Source organism: Pristiophorus japonicus, unplaced genomic scaffold (assembly GCF_044704955.1).
Source record: "Pristiophorus japonicus isolate sPriJap1 unplaced genomic scaffold, sPriJap1.hap1 HAP1_SCAFFOLD_800, whole genome shotgun sequence".
NCBI lineage: Eukaryota > Metazoa > Chordata > Chondrichthyes > Pristiophoridae > Pristiophorus > Pristiophorus japonicus.
This window is the reverse complement of record NW_027254719.1, coordinates 115,596-134,060: the sequence shown is the minus strand read 5'-3', so window position 1 is coordinate 134,060 and position 18,465 is coordinate 115,596. Positions and strand designations below refer to the sequence as shown.

At 51.2% G+C, this 18,465-nt stretch overlaps 1 protein-coding gene across 1 annotated transcript in view; it reads right to left on the bottom strand.

Moving 5' to 3' along the window:
• LOC139257122 (nitric oxide synthase 1-like) overlaps nt 1-18,465 on the bottom strand; it is a 173,413-nt gene that overhangs the window by 40,917 nt on the left and 114,031 nt on the right. Inside the window, exons 8-13 of the mRNA XM_070874390.1 lie at nt 10,753-10,838; nt 10,479-10,623; nt 5,892-5,996; nt 5,628-5,686; nt 4,327-4,437; nt 2,858-3,032 (exon numbers count right to left, since the gene is read on the bottom strand). Coding sequence (XP_070730491.1) covers nt 2,858-3,032; nt 4,327-4,437; nt 5,628-5,686; nt 5,892-5,996; nt 10,479-10,623; nt 10,753-10,838 — 681 coding nt within the window. The remainder of the gene's footprint in view (nt 1-2,857; nt 3,033-4,326; nt 4,438-5,627; nt 5,687-5,891; nt 5,997-10,478; nt 10,624-10,752; nt 10,839-18,465) is intronic.

The following is an 18,465-nucleotide window of genomic DNA, read 5'->3' as shown; positions in this document are numbered from 1 at the left end:
GAACCACAACTCAGGCGCTCCAAGCGAGAGCGTAGACCACCTGAGAGACTGAACCTATAAAGACAATAAGACCTTGGGGGAGGGTGATGTCATGTATCTTACATTATTATATATAACTGTATCCTAACATGCTATACATGACTGTAATAAGATATGACCTGTAACCACCAGCATACCTTACCACCAGGGGTGCACTTGCAAGAGACAGGTTTATAAGGACAGGTCTCAGGCAAGTGCAGCATTCCAGAGCTGTGAAATAAAGGTGCAGGTCCAGAGTGGCCTTGACTTCACTACATGCCTCGTGTGAATCTGTACTGAGGGAACAGGACTTTACAAGAGAGAGAGAGAGCGAGAGAGTGACAGAGAGAGAGAGACCGAGTCAGAGAGACAGAGAGAGGTAGAGAAACAGAGAGAGAGAGACCGAGTCAGAGAGTGAGATAGAGAGAGACAGAGAGAGTGTGTGAGAGAGGGAGAGAGACAGAGAGAGAGAGAGTGAAAGACCAAGTCAGAGAGAGAGGGAGAGAGAGACAGAGAGAGAGAGAGAGAGTGAGAGACCAAGTCAGAGAGACAGAGAGAGAGTGAAACAGAGAGACCGAGTCAGAGAGAGAGTGAGACAGAGAGACCGAGTCAGAGAGAGGGAGAGACAGAGAGAGAGAGAGTGAGAGACCAAGTTAGAGAGACAGCGAGAGAGGTAGAGAGGCAGAGCGAGAGAGGTAGAGAGAGAGAGAGAGAGAGGTAGAGAGAGTGAGACAGAGAGACCGAGTCAGAGAGAGGGAGAGAGACAAAGCGACAGAGAGAGTGAGACAGAGAGAGTGAGACAGAGAGAGTGAGAGACCAAGTCAGAGAGGCAGGGAGAGGGAGAGAGACAGAGAGAGAGTGACAGAGAGACCGAGTCAGAGAGAGGGAGAGAGAGTGAGAGAGAGAAAGAGAGAGTGACAAAGCGACAGAGAGAGGGAGAGAGAGAGAGGGAGAGAGACAGAGAGAGAGAGAGAGAGAGACTGAGTCAGAGAGAGAGACTGAGTCAGAGAGAGGGAGAGAGACAGAGAGAGGGAGAGACAGTGAGTGAGAAATTGAGTCAGTGTGATAAAGAGAGGGATAGAGATAGAGAGAGGGAGAGAGAGATAGCGACCGAGTCAGAGAGACCGAGTCAGAGAGAAAGAAAGACCGAGGGAGAGAGAGAGAGAGAGAGAGACCGAGTCAGAGAGGGAGAGAGACAAAGCGACAGAGAGAGTGAGACAGAGAGAGTGAGAGACCAAGTCAGAGAGGCAGGGAGAGGGAGAGAGACAGACAGAGAGGGAGAGAGACAGACAGTGAGAGAGAGAGAGAGAGAGAGACCGAGTCAGAGAGACAGAGAGAGGGAGAGACTGAGACAGAGAGGGAGAGAGAGACAGAGAGAGAGGGAGAGAGAGAGAGACTGAGAGACCGAGTCAGAGAGAGAGAGACCGAGCCAGAGAGAGGGAGAGAGACAAAGAGAGAGAGAGAGAGACCGAGTCAGAGAGACAGAGAGAGACCGAGTCAGAGAGACAGAGAGAGGGAGAGACCGAGACAGAGAGGGAGAGAGACAGAGAGAGAGAGTTGGAGAGAGACAAAGAGAGAGGGAGAGAGAGAGAGAGACCGAGTCAGAGAGAGAGAGACCGAGCCAGAGAGAGGGAGAGAGACCGAGTCAGAGAGACAGAGAGAGGGAGAGACTGAGACAGAGAGAGGGAGAGAGACAGAGAGAGAGGGAGAGAGAGAGAGACTGAGAGACCGAGTCAGAGAGAGAGAGACCGAGCCAGAGAGAGGGAGAGAGACAAAGAGAGAGAGAGAGAGACCGAGTCAGAGAGACAGAGAGAGACCGAGTCAGAGAGACAGAGAGAGGGAGAGACCGAGACAGAGAGGGAGAGAGACAGAGAGAGAGAGTTGGAGAGAGACAAAGAGAGAGGGAGAGAGAGAGAGAGACCGAGTCAGAGAGAGAGAGACCGAGTCAGAGAGACAGAGAGAGGGAGAGACCGAGACAGAGAGGGAGAGAGACCGAGCCAGAGAGAGGGAGAGAGACAAAGAGAGAGAGTGTAAGACTGAGTCAGAGAGAGTGAGAGAGACAGAGAGAGAGTCATTGTGACAGAGAGAGGGAGAGAGAGAGAGAGAGAGAGGCAGACCATGAAACAGAGAGATCGAAAGATAGCAAGAGGGAGAGAAAGTGAGACTGAGAGAGGGGGAGATAGATTGAGACCGAAGGACAGAGAGAGACAGAAAGAGAAACAGAGATAGAGAGTGAGATAGAGAAAGTGAGAGACAGAGAGGAGAGAGAGAGAGACAGAAGGAGAGCGAAAGGTAGAGAGACAGAAACTGAGAGACAAAAGGAGAGCGAGAGGGAGAGAGAGACAGAAACAGAGACAAAAGGAGAGCGAGAGGGAGAGAGAGACAGAAACTGAGAGACAGGAGAGAGAGAGAGACAGAAGGAGAGGGAGAGGGAGAGAGACAAAAATTGAGACACAAAAGGAGAGGGAGAGAGAGACAGAAAATGAGAGACAGGAGAGCGAGAGGGAGAGAGAGAGATGGGAGAGAGAGACAGACACCGACGAGAGCCGGTACTGAGCATGATGAACTGAAACAGAGATGGAGAAATATTGAGAGAGATCAGGAGAGAGATACATACACAGGGAAAGATAGAAGGTGTGACAGAGAGAAATGTGTTCGCAGACACACAGGCACCGAGAGATGGGACATCGACAGACAGACAGACAAAGATTGCCTGATAGACAGACAGATGGACGGATGGGATGGGCGTGATGGGCAGACAGACAAGATTATCTAATAGAGAGAGACAGACGGGACAGACAGACAGACTTGTGTGATAGGTCAATGCATTCAGTCAGACCTTGAAAATGTTCCTGGACCAGGCCCGGAACACGTCCTCCTGACCACACAGCTCATCTCCTTCTCCCATCAATAGGATTCTCTCAGCTCCAAGTTCCGCCAGTCGTGTGTCAATCGCACGGGCAAAGGCACAGAAGTGTGGGTACGCCCGTGAGCCCAGGCCAAAAACAGCAAAGCTGCAGTTAAAAAATCAGACTGGTGTGAATAATGGTGTCTGTACCTGATCTTCTGTCTGTACCTTTGAGAGGGAGACCAAGAGAGAGAGGAATCACCCCCTCACCCATCACCCCTGTGCTCGCTGACCCACATTGGCTTCTGGTTAAGCAACTCCTCGAATTTAAAATTCTCATCCTTGTTTACTCCGTGGCCTCGCCCCTCCCTAAATCTGTAATCTTCTCCCCCCACCCCCCCCCCCCCCCGAGATATCTGCGCTCCTCCAATTCTGCCCTCCTGAGCATCCCGGACTATAATCACTCAACCGTCGGTGGCCGTGCCTTCTGTTGCCTGGGCCCAAGCTCTGGAACTCCCTCCCTAAACCTCTCCACTTCTCTTTCCTCCTTAAAACCTACCTCTCTGACCAAGCTTTTGGTCACCAAGCTAATTTCTACTTATGTGGCTCGGTGTCAAATTTTTGTTTTATAATACTCCTGTGAAGCGCCTTGGGACGTTCCACTACGTTAAAGGCGCTATATAAATACAAGTTGTTGTTGAAAGACAGAGAGAGAGCGAGAGAGAGGCAGAGAGTGAGAAGGAAAGACAGTTGTCATGTATCTTACATTATTATATGTAACTGTATCCGAACATGCTATACATGACTGTAATAAGATATGACCTGTAACCACCAGCATACATTACCACCAGGGGTGCACTTGCAAGAGACAGGTTTATAAGGACCGGTCTCAGGCAAGTGCAGCATTCCAGAGCTGTGAAATAAAGGTGCAGGTCCAGAGTGACCTTGACTTCACCACATGCCTCGTGTGAATCTGTACTGAGGGGACAGGACTTTACAACAGAGAGAGAGCGAGAGAGCAAAACAGAGAGAGGGAGACAGAGAGAAGGAGTGAGAGAGAGCGGAAAACAGAGATGATACTCCAAACCCAGCACAGGTCTAAACTCAGTGCTAACTCACCCCGACCCCACCCTAGCAAACCCCACCCCCAAACCGCCGAACACCCACCACCCACGCCGAACCCCACCTGCCCCCAAATTCCACCCGAATCCCCGTCCCTGAGCCCAACCCGCACCCTGACCCCATCCACAGCCTGACCCCGTCCCCACCCTGACCCCGTCCCCACCCTGACCCCATCCCCACCCTGACCCCGTCCCCACTCTGAACCCCCCCCACCCTGACCCAATTGGTTGTGGAAAACATTGGGTCATCCCGAGGGGCTAAATTAATGCGTGGTCTGTTAACGATGATTGCAGTGACTCTCTGACCACACAGTGAGAGTGGGATTATATTCCTCTTACCGCACACTGGCCAAAGGCCCTGTACTCTCAAAAGAATTGCCCTCAGAGACTGTCGCAGTGCATGCTTCAAATTCATCATCAGATAAACTGTTGAATCGAGCTTTGTAACTCCTGAAATATAGAATAAATATTTGACAACAGGTAAAGGAACAAAATGGGCACAGCAACCTGCACATAAAACTATCCCACTCGCACACACTTACACACAACTATCACACTCACACACAACTATCACATTCACACTGACACACTCACACAACAATCACACTCACACTGACACACAACTATCACACTCAGACTGACACACCGACACACAACTATCACACTCACACACCGACACACAACTATCACACTCACACTGACACACACAACTATCACACTCACACACTGACACACAACTATCACACTCACACACTCACACACAACTATCACACTCACACACTGACACACTCACACACAACTATCACACTCACACTGACACACTCACACACAACTATCACACTCACACACTTACACACAACTATCACACTCACACACTGACACACAACTATCACACTCACACACTCACACACAACTATCACACTCACACACTGACACACTCACACAAAACTATCACACTCACACTGACACACTCACACAACTATCACACTCTCACACACACAACTATCACACTCACACTGACACACTCACACACATATATCACACTCACACACAACTATCACACTCACACACAACTATCACACTCACACTGACACACTCACACACAACTATCACACTCACACACCGACACACAACTATCACACTCACACTGACACACTCACACACATATATCACACTCACACACAACTATCATACTCACACTCACACACAACTATCACACTCTCACTGACACACTCATACACAACTATCACACTGACACACTCACACACAATTATCACACTCACACTGACACACTCACACACAACTAACACACTCACACACTGACACACTCACACACAACTATCACACTCACACAAACAGTGGTGGAAATTCTGAACTCTCTCAAAGCTGAGGTTGATAAATTTTTGATAGGCAGGGTTACTTGGGGTTATGGAACCAATGCGGGTAAATGGAGTTAACATACAGTTCAGCCATGATCTGATTGTATGACGGGAGAGGCTCGAGAAGCTGAATGGCCTCCTCTTGTTCCAATGCTAGATCTGGGTATAGGTCCTTGACTGCTTTGGATGTGTGCTGGAGAGGGGCTGTAAGCCTATCGATGCTGCTCCATAGCTGCTGTGCTTGACATCGAGTTAACTCACTTTGTCTCCTTCGAGGTGGAGTTTGGATGTGTCATCTGCATTAAAATCTCTGCAAAAGTCTGCAAAATAAACAGGAGCATTAGTTCGTAAAGTACCCTGCACAAATGAAACCATCGATAAATCTCATAATATCTACTGCACACCCAGACTATCAGTGTTAAACGCTGTCCCAGTGTCCCACACCCAGACTATCGGTATAGTAACGCTGTCCCAGTGTGGGATCTATCCCATTCCCTGACTATTGGTGATAGGTAGGAGTTGTACCTGTCCATTCTCTGGAGGGTCTCCATTTCCAAATGTGCTTGTAACCACTAAAAACAAGGTCTCATGTTCAAGGTTAATAATATCGTATTCGTCCATACACAGCACCTGAAAGAGAGGGAGAGAGTGAGAGAGAGAGGCAAATAGAAAGAAACAGAGAAAGAGAGAGATGGATAGCGATAGAGAGATATATGGAGAGAGAGAGAGAGAGAGACAGTTAATTCACCTCCAAAAACTGGTTACAGAACCAACCCTCCATTGTCCACACATTCTCCTGCTTGTTTATCTGCTCTGTCCCTCCATCCACATTATTCCTCCATTCATCTTGATCTCCTTTATTCCTCCATCTATCCTTCCATCTCTTCACCTTATCCCTCCATCCATCCCTCCAATTCCTTCACTTGATCTCCATCATCCCATCTTCTTCCCTCCCCACCTCCATCAATTCCTTTATACATCTCTCCTTCCAACCAATCTTCAATCCCTCGTTCCTTTCCTCCCTCCGTCCCTTCATCGATTCATTATTTCATCACACCACATCTTTATCCATCCTGCCCTCCATCCATTCTTCAATTCATCCCACCCCCTTCCATATATTCCTTAATCCCTCCCATCATCCCTCCATCTCTCTCCATTCGTGCATTCCTCCCAATATCTGTACAGTACAGGAGCTGTATGTGTGTATATGTACAGTACAGATGTATGTGTATATGTACAGTACAGGAGCTGTATGTGTGTATATGTACAGTACAGATGTATGTGGGTATATGTACAGTACAGGAGCTGTATGTGTATATGTACAGTACAGATGTATGTGTATATGTACAGTACAGGAGCTGTGTGTATATGTACAGTACAGGAGCTGTACGGGTGTATATGTACAGTACAGGAGCTGTGTGTATATGTACAGTACAGATGTATGTGTGTATATGTACAGTACAGGAACTGTACATGTGTATATGTACAGTACAGTAACTGTACGTGTGTAACTTTCAGCTGGCCAAATTTGCTTCTATGGCCAGAAGAGGTGTAAGTGGCTTGTCATGGCCCCTTTTGGAGAGAACAAACTAAACTAGAAAAAACCTAACTAACTGACTTACATTGGAGCAAGTTAAATGGGGAAATTTGCGATTTTTAAGTTAACCCCCAAAAAAGCTACTTACTCCAAAAAAACGGAGCAACTCTTGGGGAAATTTGGGCCCCTTAGTCCCATTTATTGTAACTCGAGAGTGAGGCACAAGCATGGTGGGCAGTCTTTTAAACTGGGCCCTGCACACCTATGCAGGTGACCCTCAGGTCTCCCACTGCAGTGCCCTCTGGTGGCACACCATATGTGACTATACAGTTAGTATACATGACAGTTAGTACGCAGGTACAGCAAGTGATCAGGAAGGCCAATGAAATCTTGGCCTTTATTGCAAAGGGGATGGAGTATAAAAGCAGGGAAGTCCTGCTACAGTTATACAGGGTATTGGTGAGGCCACACCTGGAATACTGTGTGCAGTTTTGGTTTCCATATTTACGAAATGATATACTTGCTTTGGAGGCAGTTCAGAGAAGGTTCACTAGGTTGATTCCAGGGATGAGGGGGGTGAGGAAAGATTGTACAGGTTGGGCCTCTACTCATTGGAATTCAGAAGAATGAGAGGTGATCTTATCGAAACGTATAAGATTATGAAGGGGCTTGACAAGGTGGATGCAGAGAGAATGTTTCTACTGATGGGGGAGACTAGAACTAGGGGGCATAATCTTAGAATACGGGGCAGCCTATTTAAAACTGAGATGAGGAGAAATTTATTTTCTCAGAGGGCTATAAATCTGTGGAATTCGCTGCCTCAAAGAACTGTGGAAGCTGGAACATTGAATAAATTTAAGACAGAGATAGACAGTTTCTTAACCGATAAGGGAATAAGAGGTTATGGGGAACGGGCAGGGAAGTGGAACTGAGTCCATGATCGGATCAGCCAAGATCGTATAAAATAGGGGTGCAGGCTCGAGGGGCCATATGGCCTACTCCTGCTCCTATTTCTTATGATTTTATGTTCTTATGTATATGTACAGTACATATGTATGTATATGTACAGTACAGGAGCTGTATGTGTGTATATGTACAGTACAGATGTATGTATGTATATGTACAGCACAGGAGCTGTACGTGTGTATGCACAATGCAGATGTGTGTACATGTACAGTACAGGAGCTGTATGTGTGTATAAGTACAGTACAAGAGCTGTATGTGTATATGTACAGTACAGGAGCTGTATGTGTGTATAAGTACAGTACAAGAGCTGTATGTGTGTATAAGTACAGTACAGGAGCTGTATGTGTATATGTACAGTACAAGAGCTGTATGTGTGTATATGTACAGTACAGGAACTGTACATGTGTATATGTACAGTACAGGAACTGTGTGTATATGTACAGTACAGCTGTGTGTGTATATGTAGAGTACAGGAGCTGTGTGTGTATATGTACAGTACAGATGTATGTGTGTATATGTACAGTACAGGAGATGCATGGGTGTATATGTACAGTACAGATGTATGTGTGTATATGTACAACACAGGAGCTGTACGTGTGTATATGTACAGTACAGGAGCTGTGTGTGTATATGTATAGTACAGGAGCTGTATGTGTGTATATGTACAGTACAGGAGATGTATGTGTGTATATGTACAGTACAGGAGATGTATGTGTGTATTTGTACAGTAAAAGAGCTGTACGTGTGTATATGTACAGTACAGGAGCTGTATATGTATATGTACAATACAGGAGCTGTTAACAAAAGGAGGCAGACAAAAAGCAGGAAACTACAGACCAGTTAGCCTAACATCTGTCATTGGGAAAATGCTGGAGTCCTTTATTAAGGAAGCAGTAGTGGGACATTTGGAAAAGCATAATTCAATCAGGCAGAGTCAGCATGGTTTTATGGAAGGGAAATCAGATTTGACAAATTTTCTGCCGTTATTTGAGGATGTAATGAGTAGGGTGGATAAGGGGGAACCAGTGGATGTGGTGTAGTTGGATTAGCAGAAGGCATTCGATAAGGTGCCACATAAAAGGTTACTGCACAAGATAAAAGTTCACGGGGTTGGGGGTAATATATTAGCATGGATAGAGAATTGGCTAACAGAAAACAGAATCGGGATAAATGGGTCATTTTCCAGTTGGCAAACTAGTAGGGTGCCGCAGGGATCGGTGCTGGGTCCTCAACTATTTACAATCTATATTAATGACTTGGATGAAGGGACCGAGTGTAATGTAGCCAAGTTTGCTGATACAAAGATAGGTGGGAAAGCAAACTGTGAGGAGGACACAAACAATGTGCAAAGGGATATGGACAGGCTAAGTGAGTGGGCAAAAATCTGGCAGATGTGTTTTATGTGGGAAAATGTGAGGTTATCCACTTTGGCAGAAAAAAATAGAAAAGCAAATTATAATTTAAATGGAGAAAAATTGCAAAGTGCTGCAGTACAGCGGGACCTAGGGGTCCTTGTGCATGAAACACAAAAAGTTAGTATGCAGGTACAGCAAGTGATCAGGAAGGCAAATGGAATGTTGGCCTTTATTGCAAGGGGGATAGAGTATAAAAGCAGAGAAGTCCTGCTACAACTGTACAGGGTATTGGTGAGGCCACACCTGGAGTACTGCGTACAGTTTTGGTCTACGTATTTAAGGAAGGATATACTTGCATTAGAGGCTGTTCAGAGAAGGTTCACTCGGTTGATTCCGGAGATGAGGGGGTTGACTTATGAAGATAGGTTGAGTAGGTTGGGCCTATACACATTGGAGTTCAGAAGAATGAGTGGTGATCTTATTGGAACATATAAAAAAATGAGGAAACTCGACAAGGTGGATGCAGAGAGGATATTTCCACTCATAGGGGAAACTAAAACTAGGGGGCATAGTCTCAGAATAAAGGGCCACCCATTTAAAACTAAGATGAGGAGGAATTTCTTCTCTCAGAGGGTTATAAATCTGTGGAATTCTCTGCCCCAGAGAGCTGTGGAGGCTGGGTCATTGAATATATTTAAGGCGGAGATAGACAGATTTTTGAGTGATAAGGGAGTCAAGGGTTATGGAGAGCGGGCGGGGAAGTGGAGCTGAGTCCATGATCAGATCAGCCATGATCTTACGAAATGGTGGAGCAGGCTCGAGGGGCCAGGTGACCTACTCCTGCTCCTATTTCTTATGTTCTTATGTACTTATGTATGTGTGTATATGTACAGTACTAGTGCTGCATGTGTGTCTATGTATAATACAGGAGCTGTATGTGTGTATATGTACAGTGCAGGAGCTGTATGTGTGTATATGTACAGTGCAGCTGTATGCGTATATGTACAGTACAGAAGATACATGTGTGTATATGTACAGTACAGGTGCTGTGTGTATGTACATGTACAGTACAGGAGATGTATGTGTGTATATGTACAGTACAGATGTATGTGTGTATATGTACAGTAACAGAGCGGTTCAATTCTTCATACTTATCCCAAACTTTTAATACTTACCTTAACACTGACCTTCGTTATTGTCACTCAGCCCAACTGAAACCCGAATCCCACTCCTCACTGGAAACCAAACCCTCACCTTTGGATCGAAGGCCTTCTTAAAAATTTCACAGAGTTTCCTGGCGAAAGTCTCTGATTTGCCAGTTTCTGTGGCATAGAGAATTGTCACTTTCACCCGCTTGGCCATAGCTCGGGACATCAGCGCCACGGAAAACTTCACCGCGCTGCAATACAACAACCGAGAGATGGTTAGATACGGCCCCCTCTCTGATCAAACTGCACACCAGGAGCCACACCCCTCCCACCACGCTCTTCACTCTCGCTCCAGCCTCACACTGACTATCACTTCTTACTTTGCAAGTTCCTTGAATCCAATTGTGCGTCGTTTCATTGGGAATCCCTCGCTTCTTTTCCACACATGAGTTTTCCACGGTTCTTGCTGCAAGATTAAAAATAAATCCGTGAGCTTTTAATCTCATTTCGCATCCGAGAATTTCAGCACAGAAGTATCTGGCCCTTTGAGCCATTGTACCTGCAGCATCGCAGGGTGAGTGCCAGTGTGGTCAGCAGTGCTGGGTCTGGTGCTGGGGCCAGAGATCGGCCAGAGTCAAGGCCACGGCCAGTGTCAGTGCCGGGTACAGGAGCTCAGGCCAGGGTGAGTGCCAGTGCTGGCAGCGGGGTTAATGCTGTGGCCATTGCCAGCTTCACCACTGAGCTCTCTACTCCAATCCTATTTATATCATTCACATGTAAACCTCGAGCCGTGTACCTGGAAATCTCGATCATGGGTCAGTGGGGGTGAGGGATAGGGTGAGAATGGCTTTTGGTAGGGTTGGAGAGATGGGGAAAATATCTTAAGGTAGGGTTGGAGAGATGGGAGAGGGTTTTAGGTAGGGTTGGGGAGATGGGGAGAGGGGCTTTAGGTAGGGTTGGGGAGATGGGAGAGGGGCTTTAGGTAGGGTTGGGGAGATGGGGAAAGGGGCTTTAGGTAGGGTTGGAGAGATGGGGAGAGGGGCTTTAGGTAGGTTTGGGGAGATGGGGAGAGGGGCTTTAGGTAGGGTTGGGGAGATGGGAGAGGGGATTTAGGTAGGGTTGGGGAGATGGGAGAGGGGCTTTAGGTAGGGTTGGGGAGATGGGGAGAGGGGCTTTAGGGAGGGTTGGGGAGATGGGAGAGGGGCTTTAGGTAGAGTTGGGGAGATGGGAGAGGGGCTTTAGGTAGAGTTGGGGAGATGGGGAGAGAGGCTTTAGGTAGGGTTGGGGAGAGGGGCTTTAGGTAGGGTTGGGGAGATGGGGAGAGGGGCTTTTGGTAGGGTTGGGGAGATGGGAGAAGGGCTTTAGGTAAGGTTGGGGAGATGGGAGATGGGCTTTCGGGAGGGTTGGGGAGATGGGGAGAGGGGCTTTAGGTAGAGTTGGGGAGATGGGGAGAGGGGCTTTAGGTAGGGTTGGGGAGAGGGGCTTTAGGCAGGGTTGGGGAGAGGAGCTTTAGGTCGGGTTGGGGAGATGGGGAGAGGGGCTTTAGGTAGGGTTTGGGAGATGGGAGAGGGGCTTTCGGTCGGGTTGGGGCGATGGGGAGAGGGGCTTTAGGTAGGGTTGGGGAGATGGGGAGTGGGGCTTTAGGTAGGTTTGGGGAGATGGGGAGAGGGGCTTTAGGTCGGGTTGGGGAGATGGGAGAGGGGCTTTTGGTAGGGTTGGGGAGATGGGAGAAGGGTTTTGGTCGGGTTGGGGAGATGGGAAGAGGGGCTTTAGGTAGGGTTTGGGAGAGGGGCTTTAGGCAGGGTTGGGGAGAGGAGCTTTAGGTAGGGTTGGGGAGATGGGGAGAGGGGCTTTAGGTAGGGTTGGGGAGATGGGAGAAGAGTTTTGGTCGGGTTGGGAGATGGGGAGAGGGGCTTTAGGTAGGGTTGGGGAGAGGAGCTTTAGGTAGGGTTGGGGAGATGGGGAGAGGGGCTTTAGGTAGGGTTGGGGAGATGGGAGAGGGGCTTTTGGTAGGGTTGGGGAGATGGGAGAAGGGTTTTGGTCGGGTTGGGAGATGGGGAGAGGGGCTTTAGGTAGGGTTGGGTAGAGGGGCTTTAGGCAGGGTTGGGGAGAGGAGCTTTAGGTAGGGTTGGGGAGATGGGGAGAGGGGCTTTAGGTAGGGTTTGGGAGATGGGAGAGGGGCTTTAGGTAGGGTTGGGGAGATGGGGAGAGGGGCTTTAGGTAGGGTTGGGGAGATGGGGAGTGGGGCTTTAGGTAGGGTTGGGGAGATGGGGAGAGGGGCTTTAGGTAGGGTTGGGGAGATGGGAGAGGGGCTTTTGGTAGGGTTGGGGAGATGGGAGAAGGGTTTTGGTCGGGTTGGGGAGATGGGGAGAGGGGCTTTAGGTAGGGTTGGGGAGTTGGGTAGAGGGGCTTTAGGTAGGGTTGGGGAGATGGGAGAGGGGCTTTAGGTAGGGTTGGGGAGATGGGAGAGGGTTTTAGGTCGGTTTGGGGAGATGGGAGATGGGCTTCAGGTAGAGTTGGGGAGATGGGGAGAGGGGCTTTAGGTAGGGTTGGGGAGATGGGGAGATGGGGAGAGGGGTTTTAGGTAGGATTGGGGAGATGGGGAGAAGGGTTTTGGTCGGGTTGGGGAGATGGGGAGAGGGGCTTTAGGTAGGGTTGGGGAGATGGGCGAGGGACTTTAGGTTGGGTTGGGGAGATGGGGAGAGGGGCTTTAGGTAGGGTTGGGGAGATGGGAGACGGGCTTTTGGTAGGGTTGGGGAGATGGGAGAGGGCTTTAGGTAGGGTTGGGGAGATGGGGAGAGGGGCTTTAGGTAGGGTTGGGGAGATGGGAGAGAGTTTTAGGTAGGGTTGGGGAGATGGGAGAGGGGCTTTAGTTGGGTTGGGGAGATGGGAGAAGGGTTTTGGTCGGGTTGGGGAGATGGGGAGAGGGGCTTTAGGTAGGGTTGGGGAAATGGGAGAGGGGCTTTCGGTAGGGTTGGGGAGATGGGGAGAGGGGCTTTAGGTAGGGTTGGGTAGATATGAGAGGGGCTTTTGGTAGGGTTCGGGAGATGGGGAGAGGGGCTTTAGGTAGGGTTGGGGAGATGGGGAGAGGGGCTTTAGGTAGGGTTGGGGAGATGGGCAGAGGGGCTTTTGGTAGGGTTGGGGAGATGGGAGAGAGTTTTAGGTAGTGTTGGGGAGATGGGAGAGGGGCTTTAGGTAGGGTTGGGGAGATGGGAGATGGGCTTTCAGTAGGGTTGGGGAGATGGGGAGAGGGGCTTTCGGTAGAGTTGGGGAGATGGGAGAAGGGTTTTGGTCGGGTTGGGGAGATGGGCTTTAGGTAGGGTTGGGGAGATGGGGAAAGGGGCTTTCGGTAGGGTTGGGGAGATGGGGAGAGGGGCTTTAGGTAGGGTTGGGAAGAGGGGCTTTAGGTAGGGTTGGGGAGATGGGGAGAGGGGCTTTAGGTAGGGAAGGGGAGATGGGAGAGGGGCTTTTGGTAGGGTTGGGGAGATGGGGAGAGGGGCTTTAGGTCGGGTTGGGGCGATGGGGAGAGGGGCTTTAGGTAGGGTTGTGGAGATAGGAGAAGGGCTTTAGGTAGGGTTGGGGAGATGGGAGATGGGCTTTCGGTAGGGTTGGGGAGATGGGGAGAGGGGCTTTAGGTAGAGTTGGGGAGATGGGGAGAGGGGCTTTAGGTTGGGTTGGGGAGAGGAGCTTTAGGTAGGGTTGGGGAGATGGGGAGAGGGGCTTTAGGTAGGGTTTGGGAGATGGGAGAGGGGCTTTAGGTAGGGTTGGGGAGATGGGGAGAGGGGCTTTAGGTAGGGTTGGGGAGATGGGGAGTGGGGCTTTAGGTAGGGTTGGGGAGATGGGGAGAGAGGCTTTAGGTAGGGTTGGGGAGATGGGAGACGGGCTTTTGGTAGGGTTGGGGAGATGGGAGAAGGGTTTTGGTCGGGTTGGGGAGATGGGGAGTGGGGCTTTAGGTCGGGTTTGGGAGATGGGAGAGTGGCTTTAGGTAGGGTTGGGGAGATGGGGAGAGGGGCTTTAGGTAGGGTTGGGGAGATGGGGAGTGGGGCTTTAGGTAGGGTTGGGGAGATGGGGATAGGGGCTTTAGCTAGTGTTGGGGAGATGGGAGAGGGGCTTTTGGTAGGGTTGGGGAGATGGGAGAAGGGATTTGGTCGGGTTGGGGAGATGGGGAGAGGGGCTTTAGGTAGGGTTGGGGAGATGGGCGAGGGGCTTTAGATAGGGTTGGGGAGATGGGGAGAGGGGCTTTAGGTAGGGTTGGGGAGATGGGAGAGGGGCTTTAGGTAGGGTTGGGGAGATGGGAGAGGGCTTTAGGTCGGGTTGGGGAGAATGGGAGAGGGGCTTTAGGTAGGGTTGGGGAGATGTGGAGAGGGGCTTTAGGTAGGGTTGGGTAGATGGGAGAGGGGCTTTAGGTCGGGTTGGGGAGATGGGGAGAGGGGCTTTAGGTAGGGTTGGGGAGATGGGCGAGGGGCTTTTGGTAGGGTTGGGGAGATGGGAGAGGGTTTTAGGTAGGGTTGGGGAAATGGGAGAGGGGCTTTAGGTAGGGTTGGGGAGATGGGGAGAGGGGCTTTAGGTAGGGTTGGGTAGATATGAGAGGGGCTTTTGGTAGGGTTCGGGAGATGGGAGAAGGGTTTTGGTCGGGTTGGGGAGATGGGGAGAGGGGCTTTAGGTAGGGTTGGGGAGATGGGCGAGGGGCTTTAGGTCGGGTTGGGGAGATGGGGAGAGGGGCTTTAGGTAGGGTTGGGGAGATGGGAGAGGGGCTTTAGGTAGGGTTGGGGAGATGGGAGAGGGCCTTAGGTCGGGTTGGGGAGAATGGGAGAGGGGCTTTAGGTCGGGTTGGGGAGATGGGGAGAGGGGCTTTAGGTAGGATTGGGGAGATGGGGAGAGGGGCTTTAGGTAGGTTTGGGGAGATGGGAGAGAGTTTTAGGTAGGGTTGGGGAGATGGGAGAGGGGCTTTAGGTAGGGTTGGGGAGATGGGAGAAGGGTTTTGGTCGGTTTGGGGAGATGGGGAGAGGGGCTTTAGGTAGGGTTGGGGAGATGGGCGAGGGGCTTTAGGTAGGGATGGGGAGAGGGGCTTTCGGTAGGGTTGGGGAGATGGGAGAGGGGCTTTAGGTAGGGTTGGGGAGATGGGAGAGGGCTTTAGGTAGGGTTGGGGAGATGGGAGAGGGGCTTTTGGTAGAGTTGGGGAGATGGGGCGAGGGGCTTTTGGTAGGGTTGGGGAGATGGGAGAGGGGCTTTTGGTGGAGTTGGGGAGATGGGAGAGGGTTTTAGGTAGGGTTGGGGAAATGGGAGAGGGTCTTTAGGTAGGGTTGGGGAGATGGGGAGACGGGCTTTAGGTAGGGTTGGGTCGATATGAGAGGGGCTTTTGGTAGGGTTCGGGAGATGGTGAGAGGGGCTTTAGTTAGGGTTGGGGAGATGGGGAGAGGGGCTTTAGGTAGGGTTGTGGAGATGGGGAGAGGGTCTTTTGGTAGGGTTGGGGAGATGGGAGAGAGTTTTAGGTAGTGTTGGGGAGATGGGAGAGGGGCTTTAGGTAGGGTTGGGGAGATGGGAGATGGGCTTTCAGTAGGGTTGGGGAGATGGGGAGAGGGGCTTTCGGTAGAGTTGGGGAGATGCGAGAAGGGTTTTGGTCGGTTTGGGGAGATGGGCTTTAGGTAGGGTTGGGGAGATGGGGAAAGGGGCTTTCGGTAGGGTTGGGGAGATGGGGAGATGGGGAGAGGGGCTTTAGGTCGGGTTGGGAAGAGGGGCTTTAGGTAGGGTTGGGGAGATGGGGAGAGGGGCTTTAGGTAGGGTTGGGGAGATGGGAGAGGGGCTTTAAGTAGGGTTGGGGAGATGGGGAGAGGGGCTTTAGGTAGGGTTGGGGCGATGGGGAGAGGGGCTTTAGGTAGGGTTGTGGAGATGGGAGAAGGGCTTTAGGTAGGGTTGGGGAGATGGGAGATGGGCTTTCGGTTGGGTTGGGGAGAGGGGCTTTAGGTAGAGTTAGGGAGATGGGGAGAGGGGCTTTAGGTAGGGTTTGGGAGAGGGGCTTTAGGTCGGGTTGGGGAGATGGGGAGAGGGGCTTCAGGTAGGGTTGGGGAGATGGGAGAGGGGCTTTTGGTAGGGTTGGGGAGATGGGAGAGGGTTTTAGGTAGGGTTGGGGAAATGGGAGAGGGGCTTTAGGTAGGTTTGGGGAGATGGGGAGCGGGGCTTCAGGTAGGGTTGGGTAGATATGAGAGGGGCTTTTGGTAGGGTTCGGGAGATGGGGAGAGGGGCTTTAGGTAGGGTTGGGGAGATGGGGAGAGGGGCTTTAGGTTGGGTTGGGGAGATGGGGAGAGGGGCTTTTGGTAGGGTTGGGGAGATGGGAGAGAGTTTTAGATAGTGTTGGGGAGATGGGAGAGGGGCTTTAGGTAGGGTTGGGAGATGGGAGATGGGCTTTCAGTAGGGTTGGGGAGATGGGGAGATGGGCTTTCAGTAGGGTTGGGGAGATGGGGAGAGGGGCTTTCGGTAGGGTTGGGGAGATGGGCTTTAGGTAGGGTTGGGGAGATGGGAGAAGGGTTTTGGTCGGGTTGGGGAGATGGGCTTTAGGTAGGGTTGGGGAGAGTGGGAAAGGGGCTTTCGGTAGGGTTGGGGAGATGGGGAGAGGGGCTTTAGGTAGGGTTGGGAAGAGGGGCTTTAGGTAGGGTTGGGGAGATGGGGAGAGGGGCTTTAGGTAGGGTTGGGGAGATGGGAGAGGGGCTTTAGGTAGGGTTGGGGAGATGGGGAGAGGGGCTTTAGGTAGGGTTGGGAAGAGGGGCTTTAGGTAGGTTTGGGGAGATGGGGAGAGGGGCTTTAGGTAGGGTTGGGGAGAGGGGCTTTAGGCAGGGTTGGGGAGAGGAGCTTTAGGTAGGGTTGGGGAGATGGGGAGAGGGGCTTTAGGTAGGGTTGTGGAGATGGGAGAAGGGCTTTAGGTAGGGTTGGGGAGATGGGAGATGGGCTTTCGGTAGGGTTGGGGAGATGGGGAGAGGGGCTTTAGGTAGAGTTGGGGAGATGGGGAGAGGTGCTTTAGGTAGGGTTGGGGAGAGGGGCTTTAGGCAGGGTTGGGGAGAGGAGCTTTAGGTAGGGTTGGGGAGATGGGGAGAGGGGCTTTAGGTAGGGTTTGGGAGATGGGAGAGGGGCTTTAGGTAGGGTTGGGGAGATGGGGAGAGGGGCTTTAGGTAGGGTTGGGGAGATGGGGAGTGGGGCTTTAGGTAGGGTTGGGGAGATGGGCTTTAGGTAGGGTTGGGGAGATGGGAGAGGGGCTTTAGGTAGGGTTGGGGAGATGGGAGAGGGTTTTAGGTCGGTTTGGGGAGATGGGAGATGGGCTTTAGGTAGGGTTGGGGAGATGGGGAGAGGGGCTTTAGGTAGGGTTGGGGAGATGGGGAGATGGGGAGAGGGGTTTTAGGTAGGGTTGGGGAGATGGGCGAGGGACTTTAGGTAGGGTTGGGGAGATGGGAGAGGGCTTTAGGTAGGGTTGGGGAGATGGGGAGAGGGGCTTTAGGTAGGGTTGGGGAGATGGGGAGAGGGGCTTTAGGTAGGGTTGGGGAGATGGGAGACGGGCTTTAGGTAGGGTTGGGGAGATGGGAGAGGGCTTTAGGTAGGGTTGGGGAGATGGGGAGAGGGGCTTTAGGTAGGGTTGGGGAGATGGGAGAGAGTTTTAGGTAGGGTTGGGGAGATGGGAGAGGGGCTTTTGGTAGGGTTGGGGAGATGGGAGAAGGGTTTTGGTCGGGTTGGGGAGATGGGGAGAGGGGCTTTAGGTAGGGTTGGGGAAATGGGAGAGGGGCTTTAGGTAGGGTTGGGTAGATATGAGAGGGGCTTTTGGTAGGGTTCGGGAGATGGGAAGAGGGGCTTTAGGTAGGGTTGGGGAGATGGGGAGAGGGGCTTTAGGTAGGGTTGGGGAGATGGGCAGAGGGGCTTTTGGTAGGGTTGGGGAGATGGGAGAGAGTTTTAGGTAGTGTTGGGGAGATGGGAGAGGGGCTTTAGGTAGGGTTGGGGAGATGGGAGATGGGCTTTCAGTAGGGTTGGGGAGATGGGGAGAGGGGCTTTCGGTAGAGTTGGGGAGATGGGAGAAGGGTTTTGGTCGGGTTGGGGAGATGGGCTTTAGGTAG